Source organism: Cladophialophora bantiana (genome assembly GCF_000835475.1).
Source record: "Cladophialophora bantiana CBS 173.52 unplaced genomic scaffold supercont1.4, whole genome shotgun sequence".
Classification (NCBI taxonomy): domain Eukaryota; kingdom Fungi; phylum Ascomycota; class Eurotiomycetes; order Chaetothyriales; family Herpotrichiellaceae; genus Cladophialophora; species Cladophialophora bantiana.
Genome location: NW_015971578.1, coordinates 1,219,841 through 1,236,031, shown reverse-complemented (window position 1 = coordinate 1,236,031; position 16,191 = coordinate 1,219,841). Strand labels below are relative to the sequence as shown.

General features: G+C 52.1%; 3 protein-coding genes across 3 annotated transcripts; all 3 read left to right on the top strand.

Annotated features, from left to right (window-relative positions):
- Positions 1-942: 942 nt before the first annotated feature.
- Z519_03219 (guanine nucleotide-binding protein alpha-3 subunit) lies at positions 943-2,314 on the top strand (the record flags this gene model as incomplete). Its single annotated transcript, XM_016760971.1, has 6 exons — positions 943-1,072; positions 1,132-1,477; positions 1,540-1,668; positions 1,732-1,861; positions 1,920-2,158; positions 2,215-2,314. 6 exons carry the CDS (start codon positions 943-945, stop codon positions 2,312-2,314), a joined length of 1,074 nt encoding a protein of 357 aa, XP_016622821.1.
- Positions 2,315-4,507: 2,193 nt separating this feature from the next.
- On the top strand, positions 4,508-7,654 carry Z519_03218 (uncharacterized protein; the record flags this gene model as incomplete). The annotated part of the gene is made up of 9 exons (XM_016760970.1): positions 4,508-4,698; positions 4,770-4,782; positions 4,841-4,876; positions 4,933-4,994; positions 5,051-5,154; positions 5,207-5,284; positions 5,334-7,319; positions 7,377-7,499; positions 7,554-7,654. The coding sequence occupies 9 exons, from the start codon at positions 4,508-4,510 to the stop codon at positions 7,652-7,654; spliced, it is 2,694 nt and encodes an 897-aa protein (XP_016622820.1).
- A 722-nt stretch (positions 7,655-8,376) lies between these two features.
- On the top strand, positions 8,377-11,026 carry Z519_03217 (uncharacterized protein; the record flags this gene model as incomplete). Its single annotated transcript, XM_016760969.1, has 7 exons — positions 8,377-8,807; positions 8,913-8,940; positions 9,018-9,081; positions 9,203-9,282; positions 9,401-9,572; positions 9,636-9,676; positions 9,770-11,026. 7 exons carry the CDS (start codon positions 8,377-8,379, stop codon positions 11,024-11,026), a joined length of 2,073 nt encoding a protein of 690 aa, XP_016622819.1.
- Between the last annotated feature and the right edge of the window lie 5,165 nt (positions 11,027-16,191).

The window sequence follows — 16,191 nt, the reverse complement described above, 5'->3', positions numbered from 1 at the left end:
CTGTTGCTACATATACTGTAGCAGTCGGTATGTAGATTGAAAAATGTTGAAATACTCCGCACAGTAGAGGGATATCCCAGAGACAAAATGCCCAACCTCCTCGTAGGTGACCCAGAGCTCCCCTAGGTCCCTCGCTACCCTAGACAAGACAAAGCGCGCAGCACTATTAGCGACTGGGGGGACCTTGGGGGAGTGCCTAGTGAGCCTGGCTGCTGGAACTTTAGCCTAGTGCCTAGTGGCCTCTTTGCCTCCCTCAAGGCCAGCTGCTCGGCTACTCCGCTTAAACTCGAGGGTCTGGCTAGCATTGGCACACTGGCATTTGCTGCCACTGGGCACCTCACTCGCTCTCGCTCTGGCTCTGGCACTTGGGACTCGTTCTCCACGATCGGTCCATTCCACCCTCTCGTCAGCTGTCGACTACTTCATTGGTAACAAATCTCTCTTCTGCTGTAACAAACCCTGCCTTGCTGCCCTCAACACCTTGTTGCGCGACGACATTCTCTGGCAGCGAGCTATATGTACAACCCCCCCGTTCGTTTCCTGGACTCTATATCTACCAGCTATTGCCAGCCTTCAGTCCCCTCGCACCCATCTTTCATTCTTCCAAGCCGCTCCAGCCCGAGTCGAGCTCCACTGACAAGTCTGAATCCTGGTCTCGGCCCCGACCACCATCATCAACACCCTCGAGGTCACCGACGTCCTCAAGTCACCGCCGTCCTCGCGAACACGCCCTCCGGATCTCCAATCCTCCTGATCGAGCCTGCGCTGTTTCGTTACTTACCTTCCGAACTCGATCACGGCATCTAATTGCCTCCCCCCGCACTCAGGCCGCAACCGCAGGAGAACACCCGTGCAGCTCCCTTTGCAGCTGCAGCCGCATCTAGCGCTGCTTCTGCAGCGCTCTCGCTGTCGCAGTGCTACAACTGCCAACATTCCTTCGACATGGGTGCATGTGGGAGCAAAGAAGCGTCGGCCGAAGACACGGAGCAGAAAAAGAGAAGTCAGGCGATAGACAAGAAACTAGAGGAGGATTCCCGCAGGTTACGGCGAGAATGCAAAATCCTACTGCTCGGTAGGCGACATGAATAACATGCCCATTGCGTACAGACGACTGATTTCGTAACCTTGTAGGGTCCGGTGAGAGTGGCAAGTCGACGATTGTGAAGCAAATGAAGATTATCCACCAGAATGGCTACACGCAGGAGGAGAGGGCACTCTACCGACTCACCATCTACAAGAACCTCATTGATTGCATGAAGGCGCTGATCGGCGCCATGCAGCAATTTGAAATTGAACCAGAAGATCAAACTGTCAAGGACTACGTGGAGTACATAATGGAATTTAACGTTGACCCGGATCCCGACACATCACTGGATCCCAAAGTCGCCGATGCCGTCGAAGCCGTCTGGAAAGATCCAGCGGCAGCCAAAACAATGGAACGACAGAGCGAATTCTACTTGATGGATTCAGCCCCATAGTACGTTGTGGCATTCATTCCCTGAGGTAAAGTGGAGGCCCGGCCAGCTCACAGGTTGATAGCTTTTTCGAAGAAGTCCGAAGATTGGCAGCACCTGATTATATCCCAAACGAGGCCGACGTCCTACGCGCACGCACGAAGACGACGGGTATTTATGAGACCAGATTCACTATGGGCCAATTGAGCATCCAGTCAGTATCGCAAAGCAGAATCGAGCATTGGAAGTGAAGTTGTTGTAGCTAACTTTATCCCAGCATGTTCGATGTAGGCGGCCAACGCAGTGAGCGCAAGAAATGGATCCACTGCTTCGAGAACGTCACGTCGATTATTTTCTGTGTGGCACTCAGTGAATATGATCAAGTTCTACTAGAAGAGTCGAATCAGGTATGCAGAGGGTCGGAGCAAACAGTAAAAGTGATGGGGTTGCTAACCACCCTTCTAGAACCGGATGATGGAAAGCCTTGTGCTCTTTGATTCGGTTGTCAACTCCAGATGGTTCATGCGGACAAGCATCATCCTGTTTCTCAACAAAGTCGACCTCTTCAAGGAGAAGCTCGGTCGATCACCGCTAGGGAACTATTTCCCTGATTACTCTGGCGGCAACGACGTCAATCGGGCCGCCAAGTACCTCCTCTGGCGGTTCAATCAGGTGAACCGAGCCCAACTCAACCTCTACCCTCAGTGAGTGACTGTCCACGGTATATGTTCCCTCCTAGCCCGACTAATTGTGCGTGCAGTCTTACGCAAGCCACAGACACAACGAACATTCGGCTGGTTTTCGCCGCGGTCAAGGAGACCATCCTACAAAACGCCCTGAAGGATTCGGGAATATTATGAGAGCCACGACCAGAAACCATTTCGTTTGTGTTTGGGATTTGCATTTTGCCCGGCGTCCAGCGTCTCATGTGATGAATCGGGAGTCATGACGGATTGGGATGGCGCCACTACTACGCGCTGCCATATTTTCTGCCTGGAGGCCTTTGATGTTACTCGACAAGCGGTGTTTCGATGCTTTGTTTTTTCTTTGTCCTTGTTGCTGCCAGTCCTGAGCTTCTTGAGTCCTTTTTGCCGCAAAAAGTTCGCGTCTTGGAATAGTCTTTTTCCTTTGTCAAGTCAAGAGTCGGAGCACGTGGTGAAGGGTATCTTTGCGCACGCCGAGGCTGCTACGGCAACGGGCTGTCATTGTTTGATTTGGGACGAAGGGCTGACTTGGCCATGGAAAAACCACGGCATTCGTAGGATGCTTGGGACGGAATCTTGAACGTTGGGCAGATATGATGAACGACCATAGCGTTCGATGTTGCTCTCAGTCGAGGCCATCCCGTGAGAACTGGAGACAGGAGACGCACAGCATTTGGATAGTTGGCCTCAGGGCGAGATACGACATCTGAAGGCTGGAAGCGTCGCCGTGTACTCATAATAAGACACTATTTCAACGTGAGACCTCCTTTTCTTGCAGCATCGGCAGCATCGGGATCTGTTCAGCCTGACCCTGGGGTCGAGGCCCAATGTGGAAAGCAATTAATAATACGCAGCAGCCGCCGGTGGATTACAGGACATGTCGGTTCTTCTGTCATGAGCCTTGATGAGCTCAGCATCAGAATGGAGAATAGACGTGGGTGAATGATAGCTGGTGCGCTGGTGGTCTGATGGTGATCACGCCACAGCCTTGTCTCTTTTTCAATGAAAGTTTGGGCTTCATGATCCTCATCACAGCACCTTGCATTGATAAATAGGTCAGAGTTTTATTGTTGAGCGAGTAATATTAGCCAGAAAAGGGAACAGGGCATTTTCAGGATCCGGCCTCGAGGTGCTGGATTGGGGGGCCACCTGGTGCTTCCCTACTCGATGCGTGGCTGTGGTTGGTAATGGTATCAGTCCAATCAAGCGGTCTCGCCTACCTACCTAGGGTGGTCAAGGGTGGTTTCGAAGGGCAACTGGTGTGGCGGAAAAGGCATGCGGTGGAGATGCGAGAGCGATGATTATCAGGTCGATATCCTCGTTTGTCCCAAGCTCTTACTTCGCCTAACGAGTAAAGGGTACCCCCGCCATCCGAGCGCCGTAAAGAGCAGCTTTGTCCTTCTCTCTCTACCCTGTCCTTGTCTCCAACGTGGCTCTTTCTGTCGAGGGAAAACAGGTGGAGGGATGGGCTAGTAGTCGTAGTCGTTCGTATATCTAGATCCCAAAGTTAGCCATAAAAGAACATATTTGTACCCAGTAGTAATAATCAAACATTCACGCAATAGAAACCTCGCCACTCTAGTTGCACATGCCACTTGCTTGTCCACCTCGGGTTGCGGTGGAGCCCGCCAGCCTGAGCTTTCCAGGCTTGTGAGGCGTTGGCGCAGGCAGCTCTCCAGGCGGGCGAGGCGGGGTAAAGGATCGGAGGCGCGCAAATCTTGGATACGGCGATGCAGTTGGCCTTGAAGCATGGCATTCTCGTTGTCATGGCTCACCGCTTGCCCTGGCAATGTGGTTGATCGACGATGCCTCGAGGCGAGACTCCTGTAGGCAGAGAGAGATCATGGTCCATTTCGAGCAAATACAAGGCCCGCTCTTGCTGGGAGCTCACTAATGCACAGCGAATGCTGAATGATGGAGCTGGTACCTGCTGGGTAGTAAATAGCCCGTTAATAGGTTGGATCCGGTTGTGCATGGCATCCATCATATTGCATATTGCATTTGCAATAACGGAAGTCAATGAGCCATGACAATGAGGCGGGAGCAAGGACAAGGGCACCAGAGGATACCAGAGGGCACAGCACGAGGGCTATTGGAATGACACCTCGATTGACTTTTCAAGTATCCAGCTTCCCCTTCCTTCCCGTCCTATCGAGCTATACCACGTCCTTTGCCTGCCCCTCTGCCCTCTCTCTCCGTTGCTATTCTCACTCTGCCCTCCTATCTTTCTCGAGGCAACTTGACTTCTCAAGCCATTGATTTTTTTTTTTTTTTTTCCTCCATCCCATTCTTATCACCGTTCCCTCCTTTGCCTTGTTCGCGCAGTCTAGTCCCACCCCCGCCGACAAGATGGCCGCCGCAGCTGCCGTTGCCCCATTCCCGCGCGAGCGCAGGCCCTCGACAGGAGCTCCCATTTCGACCTTGGTAGGCCCTGTCGGCCCTGGCTTCACTCGACCCAAGCACAAGAGGACTGCCACAGGTTTTGGAGCTGGTGACATCAAGGCCGTGGAATCAAGCATTCCCGAGCACATGCGAGAGGCGTGAGTAGTGGCTCCCTCAAATTCCATATCTACCAGACCCAATGGACAAGCTGACCCATTTCCGACAACAGCTGGAGAAATTTTGTAAAGCTTCAAGCTTCTGTCCCCGAAGCCCGTCACCTTCTAACCCGAACTTGGACAGTCGCCGCGCCCCTTCACGAGAAAGGAAGAGTTTGAAGTGAGCATTTGACATTTGTTCGAGAGCGCAATCACCATCTGACGCTCTCACAACAGGCAGAATGTGTCAAGCACATCGAGACCACCTTGGCGAGATCCCTCTTCAACTGCGACGAGCTGTGCGTCTTGCCACTCTGCTTCTGCATACGACCCGTCCCACTGACTGTCGCTACAGAGCCGCATACTCCGGAACTGCGCTGGCCTTTCGAGATCGCCTAATCATTGATTGGAACAAGACTCAGCAGAGGCAGACCTTTGTCGATCAAAAGAGGATCTACTGTGAGTGACAGGAATGTCATAGCGGATGTGTGATAGCTCACAAACTTGGAAGATCTTTCCCTCGAGTTCTTGATGGGCAGAGCACTGGACAATGCGATGCTCAACGTTGGACTAAAAGACGTGGCCAAAGGTTAGTGTTCTCCACGCTGCCGTCTTCGCCGCACTGACATTAGGAACAGAGGGTCTTGCTGAGCTCGGATTCCGGATTGAGGACATCATTGAACAGGAGCATGACGCGGCTTTGGGCAATGGAGGTCTCGGCCGACTTGCTGCGTGTTTCCTCGACAGCTTGGCTTCCTTGAATTATGCGGCATGGGGTTACGGCCTCCGGTACCGATATGGCATCTTCAAGCAAGAGATTGAGAACGGGTACCAGGTTGAAATTCCGGATTATTGGCTCGACTTCAATCCTTGGGAATTTCCCAGACACGACGTCACGGTCGATGTGCAGTTCTATGGCCGGGTCAACAAGTTCACGGACGACGGGGGCAAGCAGATTGTGTCCTGGCAGGACGGCGAGGTCGTCACGGCGACCGCCTACGATGTGCCCATTCCGGGCTACGGAACCCCAACCGTGAACAACCTGCGCCTTTGGTCCAGCAAGGCCTCAAGTGGTGAGTTCGATTTCTCCAAATTCAATTCTGGCGAGTATGAGAGTGCCGTGGCCGACGAGCAGCGTGCCGAGACAATTTCGGCTGTATTATATCCAAATGACAACCTGGAAAGGGGCAAAGAGCTCCGTCTGAAGCAACAATATTTTTGGTGTGCCGCTTCTCTGCATGACATCGTCCGCAGGTTCAAAAAGTCCAAGCGCGAGTGGTCCGAATTCCCTGATCAGGTGGCCATCCAGCTGAATGACACGCATCCAACGCTGGCAATCGTCGAGCTACAGCGCATTCTGATCGACATGGAAGGTCTCGAATGGGATACTGCCTGGAACATCGTCACTAAGACGTTTGGCTATACCAACCACACTGTTCTGCCAGAAGCATTGGAGAAATGGTCGGTACCCCTAATCCAGAACCTCCTTCCGCGGCATCTCCAGATCATCTACGACATCAACCTCTATTTCCTGCAGTCTGTTGAGCGCCGCTTCCCGAAAGACCGCGATATGCTGGCGCGAGTCTCCATCATTGAAGAGTCACAGCCCAAGATGGTCCGGATGGCCTACCTAGCAATTGTTGGTTCCCACAAGGTCAATGGTGTGGCTGAGCTCCACTCGGATTTGATCAAGACAACCATTTTCAAGGACTTTGTCAAGGTCTATGGCCCCGACAAATTCACCAATGTCACCAACGGCATTACACCCCGACGATGGCTGCACCAGGCCAACCCACGCCTTTCCGAACTGATTGCTTCGAAGATCGGAAACTATGAATTCCTCAAGGATTTAACCCTTCTCAACAAGTTGGAGCCGTTTGCCGATGATAAGGCGTTCAAGAAAGAATGGGCGGAAATCAAGTATGCCAACAAAGTCCGACTTGCCCAGCATATCTTGAAGACCACAGGGGTGAGCGTCAATCCAAAAGCTCTCTTTGACATTCAAGTCAAGCGCATTCACGAGTACAAACGCCAGCAACTCAACATTTTCGGTGTGATTCATCGATACCTGACTATCAAGGCCATGACGCCTGAGCAGCGCAAGAAGGTTTCACCAAAAGTTTCCATCTTTGGTGGCAAAGCGGCGCCAGGTTACTGGATGGCCAAGACCATCATCCATCTGATCAACAAGGTCGGAGAGGTGGTCAACAAGGATCCGGATGTTGGCGATTTGCTCAAAGTGGTTTTTGTGGCAGACTACAATGTCAGCAAGGCAGAGATCATTATCCCAGCTTCGGACATCAGTGAGCATATTTCCACCGCCGGTACTGAGGCCTCGGGCACTAGTAATATGAAATTTGTGCTGAATGGCGGGTTGATCATTGGCACACTTGACGGGGCAAACATTGAAATCACTCGAGAAATTGGGGAACAAAATATTTTCTTGTTTGGCAATCTGTCCGAAGATGTGGAGGATTTGCGACACCACCACTTCTATGGCAATTACCAGGTCAACCCCGAGCTTCTGAAAGTGTTTGATTGCATCAAAAAAGGCACATTCGGTGACGAGGCCGCTTTTGGTGCTCTTATCAGTGCTATTGTGGAACACGGCGATTATTATCTGGGTAAGATTCTCTTCGAGCTTCACTGACGGACCTTGGGTTGATGAAATGGTTGTGCAGTGAGCGATGACTTCAACAGCTATTGCCAGACGCAAGATCTTATCGACGAGGCCTACAAAGATCAGGATTCCTGGGTCACAAAGTCGATTATGAGTGTGGCTAGAATGGGATTCTTCACGTCGGGTACGTCTAATTCGAGTCCATTTGTTGTCGGTGCCATGTTAACCTGACGTCCAGACCGCTGCATCAACGAGTACGCGGATACGATCTGGAACATTGAGCCTCTCGATGTCAAGGATGAGAAGGAGGTCAGAGCACGAACCGGCCTTGAGCCCTAGAAGGAGCCAAGGACTTGAATGGTATACGTTCTTTAGATGTCAGATTGGTAATTAAGACGGGAAGAGCATTATTACCCCGACTAAACACCGGATTGAAACCCTTCCTGAGGCCTTGGATTGCGGGGAGAGCATGGATAAAGCAACATCAACCTGTCACGTAGAGCAGAGGGGCAGGAGGTAGAGGCATGGGGAGCTACGATGATTTGACCGAAGCATGATTATGATTCTCAAGAGTGCGGAAAGTACGGCATTCTTATTGCATAACACGTATTCTGCTATCGAGCTTTTGGTACGAAGTATATGTGAATGATGAAAGGGGGCGACGGGTGTTCGCTTTAACTCACGGCGGTCATGCCAAACAACGAAGTCAAGCCGGAATAACTAAAGTCCGGAAACGGTGTAGACTCCGTTCCTCTTCGACCTCAACCCTGCTCGCCTGCTATTTTCCTAAAGATACACCATATACTCCATACACCACATACCCGGCGCTTCGTCTTGCCTCTGAAAAGGATAGTGAAGCCTGCGTCACTTGGCTTATCCTGCGCCTGAGATGCATATCGAGCCCACCACAACCCCAATATGACTACTGTTTCGCCTCAGGTTGCTGTCGTCGACTTCCACCATGCTCGGTACGCTTCATCTTCTTGCCCCATTCAAATTCCTCTATTTTTCAATTAGCAGCATACCCCACGCCTAGCAGTACTGCTTCCTTCGGCTGACGGATGGATGGACGAAGCGGCCCGGAGGTTGAATTCTGGGTCCACAGCGATGGCGAGAACCTCTTTAAGCACAATGACTGGTCGTTGATGCCGTTTATGGCGCTTTCCGACGGGGCACATGCCATGGCAGAGGAGTTTAGTTATTTTACGCTGCTTGACAGTCGGAATCACGACTCCGAACCCACCGAAGCTCAATCAAGTTCTAAGGCAAATCCGCGCGGTACGGGTGCAGCGACTAGCACGGGCAAGGGCACCAGTCTCTTCGGCATCTCATGTACGCGACAGATCCGGGCGGAGAAACTCAAGCGCCGCTCAGTGGGTGTGACGCGCTCGACTGTCCAGAAAGCCGTTGTTGTTATCTCACCTACGGCGAGGGGCATGGGGGAATTGAGAGAGAGGCTTGGAATCGTCACGGCAGCCTGGTTTGCGCAGGAGTAAGTCCGGCTAGTAACTGTGCTTTCGGCTGTCACTGTCCCTTTTCTCGGACAAGTGGTAGAGGTGATCAATCGGGGTACGGGAGAGACTGATGTGTGATATAGGGATTTCTCAGATATCTCGATTTTGAAGGTAGGTGAGTGTCATTCACTCTGACCGTCGAAAATCTACGTGAGACGGAGAGAAGACTGACAAGGTTGGCTAATTAGGAATTTCAAGACAGTCTAGTCAGAGCGCCGCCTACCCATGAGGACGGGAAAGATCATCATTTCGGTACGTGCCGGACCTGACGCTGTCTCGTCTTCCAGCACCTTGTATCATCGAGCGACGCGCCGATACACAGGCCCCAGCTAGAGGATCGGTTTACGCGGAACTGATGTTGAGGCGTCTGCAGGTCTCTCTCTTCGAGAATTGATACATGAGTTTAGGCATCAGACGCTGGCTCTAGTCAAATGCCTTTTGCTCCAGCGGAAGGTAGGTTTTCTTGTCCAACCACCACCACCAATCCTCGTCGCCCGTGTTGGAAAATGAATCACGTCGACCATCTATGCTCACTGTCCATTATACTCACACTTGATATATCCTGTTGCAGATGCTCTTCTTTGGCTCCAAATGTGAAAGGCTCTGCATGATGCAGTTTGCCTTGATCTCGCTCATCCCTGGACTCATTGCAAACTTGCAGGACGCCGCGGATCCGAGCCTCGATGCTTACGCACAGAACGTGCAGAAGGCGACGAGTCTAAAGACCAGTGATAGAGCTTCATGTATGCTTATTGGTTCAAGGGTTGTTGTTCCCAGTGGAAGAAAGCTGCTGACATGGGTCGCAGTACTGGCATATATGGGTTTGCCGTTACAATTATTCGGAAAGGTAAGTCTGCAGGAGGGAAATGATAATCTCATTGCCCAGCTTCTAGCTTCGTCTCTTACGCGAGCTAACCCTCTGCATCGCTGAATGATGTAGGGTTCAATGTTTGGCCCATACACTCCCCTCCAACAACTCGACATTCTCGCCGACTACGACACCAAATCCTATGTTGTCGGCTCCACCAACAGCCTCCTGCTCCAGCAGAAGGAAAGGTACAGCGACATTCTCATAAACCTAGACGAATCCAACTCCATCACAATCACTTCTCCTTCTTTGCGGACCGCTCTCGCCCTTAGTGCAGCAGATCGTCGCTGGATCGACTACCTCACTCAGACCGTGCTGGATACGTGGGATCCGGAGAATCCGAGTAGGCCGAAGAACATGGGTTATGCAGGTTCCGAAGACGCCATTCGCATGCAATTTGAGGAATATATTCTCTCCCTCTTGAGTAGTATGGCATATCAGATCTACCACGAATCCCTCTCGGAAAACAGCATCCCCGCCTCTGTCGCAAATATAGAGAACTTCCCTGAACCCGGAGATACCGCCTCAGATTTTAATCCTGAATTCCTCGTCATGTGGCGATCGACCAACAATTTTGCCCTCTTTGACCGTCTCACGCAGGGGAATCGCATTTTCGACATCATCGAGCCCCGGCACCCAACTGGCGGAGGGCTGACTGTTGAAGATCTGCAAAGGAGAGTCGCCAGGGGAATGGCAGATCTCCATCTTGACGAGAGGGTGAGGGAGGGAAGGGAACAACTGGGACGCACGCTGCAGAGTGGGCGCGAGCGAGTCGAGGCTGGAATGGCGAGGTTCTGGGCCGAGGTGGAAAAGGCGAAGGAACAGAGGGCGCAGCAGCGGGCGACGAAGAGGACGAGCCGCAGCCAAAGCGTTACAAGGACCAGCGGGGAAGGTGAAAGGAAAGAGAACCAGGACCCTGCGACGAAACAACCAGCCGTGGCTCTTTCGAGCGCGAGTTCGAACTCGAGTTGGATGGTCGTCGAGCCGGACGGTGACTCTGGATCAAAAGCGACACCTGTTTCGCCACCCTCCTCGTCGGTCGCCAGCACTTCAACACCCGCCGCTTCGAATTGGACAACATCCCTCCGTGACCGCACCCCTCGCGTCGACACCTCGCAGATCCAGGCCTCTGCACGCGAGGGCGCGGCCCGGGCAGGTGCGTACCTGAGCGGCTGGGGCACCTGGGCGAGGGAACGGATGCAACAGTCTCAGCAAGGCAAAGGTACTGCTACCCAGACCGCATCTGGAGCGGGTGAGTCAGGGAGAGGAGGTGGTGGAGCAGCAGCAGCAACAGGAGGAGGAGGAGGAGGAGGAGGAGGAGGAGGATAGGCGGGCGGCGACAGGGACGGGGACATGATATCAAGGTTTAAAGGAGTTTTCCCGGCCCCAGCTGAACCATGCGATTCGAATTCGACGGAAAAGAAAGCCTGACGAACTAACTCTCTGCCTGGCTGCTTTTACCTCCACTTTGCATTGCTCCTCTACTGGGGTCTTGACTTTTCCTTAGAGCACATCCAATGACAACGGCTGCCTCTCTCGGGTAGCCATCCCATACATACTATACCGTCTTCTCCCACTCCACTCCATTCCATACCAGTACCGTCCCTCGCCGTCCCCAAGCGAGAGTCCTTTTTTTCCATTCCTCGACAACTTACGCAAAACAAGAGCAGGCACCGATATGTTCATGCCGACCACTGGCTACCTAGCTTACTCAAGAACGAAAAACCCACTTGCCATATACGATTTGATCCTAGAGGGTGAGCGAAGGCCGCTTTCACCTGAGTTGTTACTGAACTATTAGCTGATTCTCACTGAGCACTCCCTGAGCAGGCCCCCAGCGATCGACTACGCCTCCCTCTCTGCTGGGTACCTGTTTCAGACTATCATAGTAACACGTGAACCATGGATTTGGTCACCAAGCTTACATGAGGCTATATCGTAGCCGAGAACAATAACTCAATTCTCAACTGGGCGGCAGGGCGATTGCGCCAGAAATTCAAATACCGATCCGTGCCAGGGCGGAGGTCTCTTGCTTAGAAGGCGTGGTGAGTCTTCTTGGTTAGATTCTCATGTTTTCCCCTTCTGCAGCTCCTGAGGGGTATTCTCAAGAGCGCGAAGAACCTTGGGGCCTGCTCGTAAGCGGATGATTTGTCTAAAGTCGACCATTGAATTTGTCGACTCCTTACCACGCTATTATCCTACAGACCAAAGGTCTAAATAGGAGGAATGGATGAGACCAAAGACCGCCGTTATAGGATCCGTGTTTTAACTAGTCTCGAATCCCTCATCGATATATGTAATAGACTATCATGGAGGGCTTTTCCTACCTATCCTGGCCATCATCGGGCACCAGGCATCAACAGTGCGAGTCTTGAAACTTTACATTATACCAGGTTTTCACTTAGAAGCGACTAAAAGGGTCCCTCGTACCTTAGCGTAGACGAGATCCAACAACCGGCCACTCATTTACAGTCGCTCACGCATCTGGAAATTGTAACTCCGAAGGAGGAGTAGATGGACTTGCCATTCAGGTCCCGTAATCCTCGGATCTCCACGTTGTCCAAACTTTTTCATTTCCTGACAGAACTATTGTCACAAGGCAAAGTGGCTGTGCTGGGCTGGGCTGGTAGAGTGGTAGCAGGGGGAGAGTTGTCAAGTCACATGTCAAACCAAAAATGAACTGGTAGGGGAGTGCGGAACAGTTTGCAGTGCTGGTAGTGTGCCATTATTTGCAGTTTGATAGAGTATTCTATGTTTTTGATGTCGTCTACCTGTTCCTGAGTGTTTCGCTAGCCCTTTCCTACTTCTCAATGCCGTCGCCGTGCTAGGCGCTCGCTGCCCTAGCCGCTGCCTCTCTGGTGGTGGCGGCGGCGGCGGTGTTGCCTTGTCAGCGTCAACCAGAAACACGTTCTCGATTCCCGACTTGCTGGACAGGCCCCTGTGCGTTGTTGCACGTGCATGCCGAACCCTGAAGTGCTCTGCTACACTATAAACGATGGAACTGTGTACCGGGGTGTCCATCAAGAAATCTGTCTTTTAAAACGAGCATCCCTTTCTCGGAGGAAACCATCCGTCGCTGAAGAAGGATAAGCTGTGCTAGACAGTCGGACATCAGTATGCGCAGTTGGTGGAAGATCCATTGTCTCGAGAAGGGCCAAAGAGGTCGGAATGGTTAAGGGTGGCTTTCACAAGGCTGGGTAGTTGAAATCGACAGGGAAATTGTCCGAGATTCTGGACCACCACGTTGAGTCCTTGATCCAGGCTGCCGCTGTTAGAGGTGGCGGTTCTGTGGGAGGGTTTACCGTCGAGGAAGGAGACTGGCAGGACGATTATCCGGAGGATATTGGGGCCTTCATTGATTATGCTGTTGGGTTTATCTACTGAGTGGAAACAGTTGAAGATGACGAACAAGGTCATGCGGCGCTCGGCAATGGAGTCGTTTGCACGCCTCCAGTTTCAGTCCCGTCCAGTTGGGCTAGGATCACCAAACCTCGAAAAGCCTCTCCTCCAATTCTCCGGAATCGAGTCGATCTATTACCTCGCCGTGCATGGCATCATGAACGTAAGACTTCCCGATCAGAAGAAAATGGTCCGAAACGGGCCGAAGGATGAAGGGAACTTTCCCGCCGAACAAGACGCAAGAGACATCACCAGGCTGGACTAAGCGTGGACCAGTCCCAATGCATCCATTTTCAGTTCGAAACAACGGCCGCCCGCAAGACGGTACGTGATCGAAATGTCGAGTCAAATCTAGCAAATTTTCCCTGACAAACAGCTCTTGAAAATCTCCGGGATTGTCATAAGCTGGAACTAGATCTCCTTCGGCAACTAGGCGCTGGAGATTTCGCGGATCATCGTCGGAGGCAGATGCATCGGCAATTAGCCAGGCGAGAAAAAATTCGGGCAGCCCCTTCGGCCAGTTGCTCAAATGCTCGGGGGTCCTCGAAGCCCAGGAGCGTGTAGGAAATGACAGAAATAAGGGGTTCACCCGTGTGATAAGTAGGGTCGTCCGTTGTGAAGAGGGCTGACCAGCTTCCGGCAACCGAGAAAGGGGGCCTTGCCCAGTCAGATCTGCCCTCATTCTTTTGAACTTCAACAACAGTGTCAAAGGCTACTCCATGACTTCTCAAATACCTGGAGAGGCTGTGAGGAACAGGCTCGACCCATTTTCGGTTGCCACAAGCTTCCCATGGCGCCTCACGGTAACGTGCGCACCACCAAGGCGGACATGGGCACGGAGGAATCCATGAAGGACAGGCTATTCCAGTAGCTGGACAGTGGTACACGCACTGGAGGATTTCCAGGCGGTGGTGTGTCTGGATATACTTAGTGGCCTGCGTCAACAGATCAGGTGTGACTTGCCCACAGCGGGCCGTATTCAGGAACCTGTTCTCTGTATTGAAACGTCAGTAAACACGAAGCCATCCCAGACAAACAAAGAGCGTCTACGTGGCTTACCTGCAGCGATGTGGTCCCGGAGGGGTGCAAGCACAGAGGATGGTGTCAATGTGCGTGACGGTGGGGGTCCTTGATTGGGCTCGCGAGGATTCAAAGGCTCGGCTTCGTGTTGTAAAGACTCCAAAAGTTCAATGGTAGATTGTTTGTTCCATTCAAGTAGACGCCTGCCTATCCTTGCCGTAGGCGATGCAACCGCCACAGAAGATGCAACTGCCGTATTTTGGTGATTGCCTGACGTTATATCGTGAATATTAGACATTTGCGTTGGCCGTCGAGCAATAGATTGACGTAGCTTGCACTTCCGTCGATGTCGTTGAAGGTTGGAGGACCGAGCAAAGGAGCGTCCGCACCCTGCTCTCTGTCCATGTCGACCCTCGCTGTCTCCGCCACAGACAAAGCTTTTGGTCCCATCGTGGAGTTTTTCATGTGTATTTTTGTCATGTAGTCGCACAAAGGATTCGCCGCACACACGGCAGTGGAATGGTCTGTCGTTGGCGTGTGCTCTCATATGATTTTTCAAGGTAAAATTTCTGGTAAACACCTTGGAACATAGGGAACAAGGAAACATTGAAGTGACACACGTCTCCCTTTTTGGCTCATTTGCAGGGGCCCCAGGGCTATCGGTCGAGACCAAAGAAAGATTGAATAGGGAAATCAGAGTCGGCATCGTGCCTCCCAGGTACGGAGCAAGGAAATTTCGTTTGCAAAATATCAACACTGATCATGTAAAGAGGGATGAGAATTAAGTATTCAAGAATATCTGTGGATTTCAGCATTAAGGGCCAAGAGAGTCAGGGGGATTTTGAGGCGATCTTCTTACCCGAACTGGACACTGACAAAGGGGGTTCACACATAGCACGCCCACAGCCCGCCGCCCACAGCCCTAGATGGCGGTGGCTTAACTTACACTGTCTCAATTTTGAGATGTCCGATTGGGCTCACTAGGCCCTCCAGATCCCGGCAGAATCTCCGGTTTGGCAATCATACCATGACGCCTAGCAACGCCTGCACGGGGATGGTTCACAAAACCCCCGTAATATCAATGCTAATTCATGTTGTAGAGACGACGGTCGAGGGGCCTTCGCGAGGGCGGTAAACGCCACGGGAATAACCGTGCCTAATGGGTTGCTCCATCTCAACAATGCTGTCGCTTGAAGGTCCGGAGTACTTTATATGAGATCAGGCCAGCGGGAGAGCCTCGCTAGCGGATGACCAGTCAGGAACTTCATGACGACACGGCGCCTTGGTCTCTGTATCCCTGAGAAGGATTTGATAAGGTAGAAAGTGGCCGGACACGATATGCCAAATGAATCAAGGGGTGGGACGGGATTCGACTGGGGATATGCATTGACAGAGCGCTCACCAGTTTATTCCGTTTCAAGGAAAGCGAAGGAATCCAAAAGTTGCCGATGATTCAGCAGAAGCGGCAAGGGAGCGCCGAGGTACCAGGTGCGAGTACTGGCGAGCTGGGCATCTAGGGACCCTTGTTGGGACGCTATACCGATTTTTCTCTTGTAAGGCTGCCACGCACTGGCTCAATCTAAACCGCCTCGTGCGGCAGACCGCGGTGTGCTCATTTAAGCGAGTACGAAGAATGCTGAGGAGTGAGTGGTGAGGATCCATGTCAAGTCCACATGCATATCCACATCCCTGCCTCAGCCTCGTCGGGCAACTACGTTCCTGCACTGGCTCTCGACTCCGTCACCGTTAATTTTCTTTCTCTTGGTTTTGGCGACTTAGCGGCATTCCGAATTTGTCGTAGCTACAGAAGCTGATGCCGATGAGAAACCTGCACTGGCTCATTCCACACTTCTGAAATGAGAAGGCAGGCTCGACGCTCGGAGCCCTGGCCATATATCTACGTCAGCTGCTCTCAAGGTGTGACACTTCACATTGCTCACCTCAACAAGCTGCTTCTCCCATCTAGAAACAATTCAATGCCTCCATTCAAGACCGTCAAGTGCAACCGCATCATTCCTCTCCAATTCTGACCAGTCGAGCTAGACAGGATACCTGTAGGTACGTCAGACTCTATG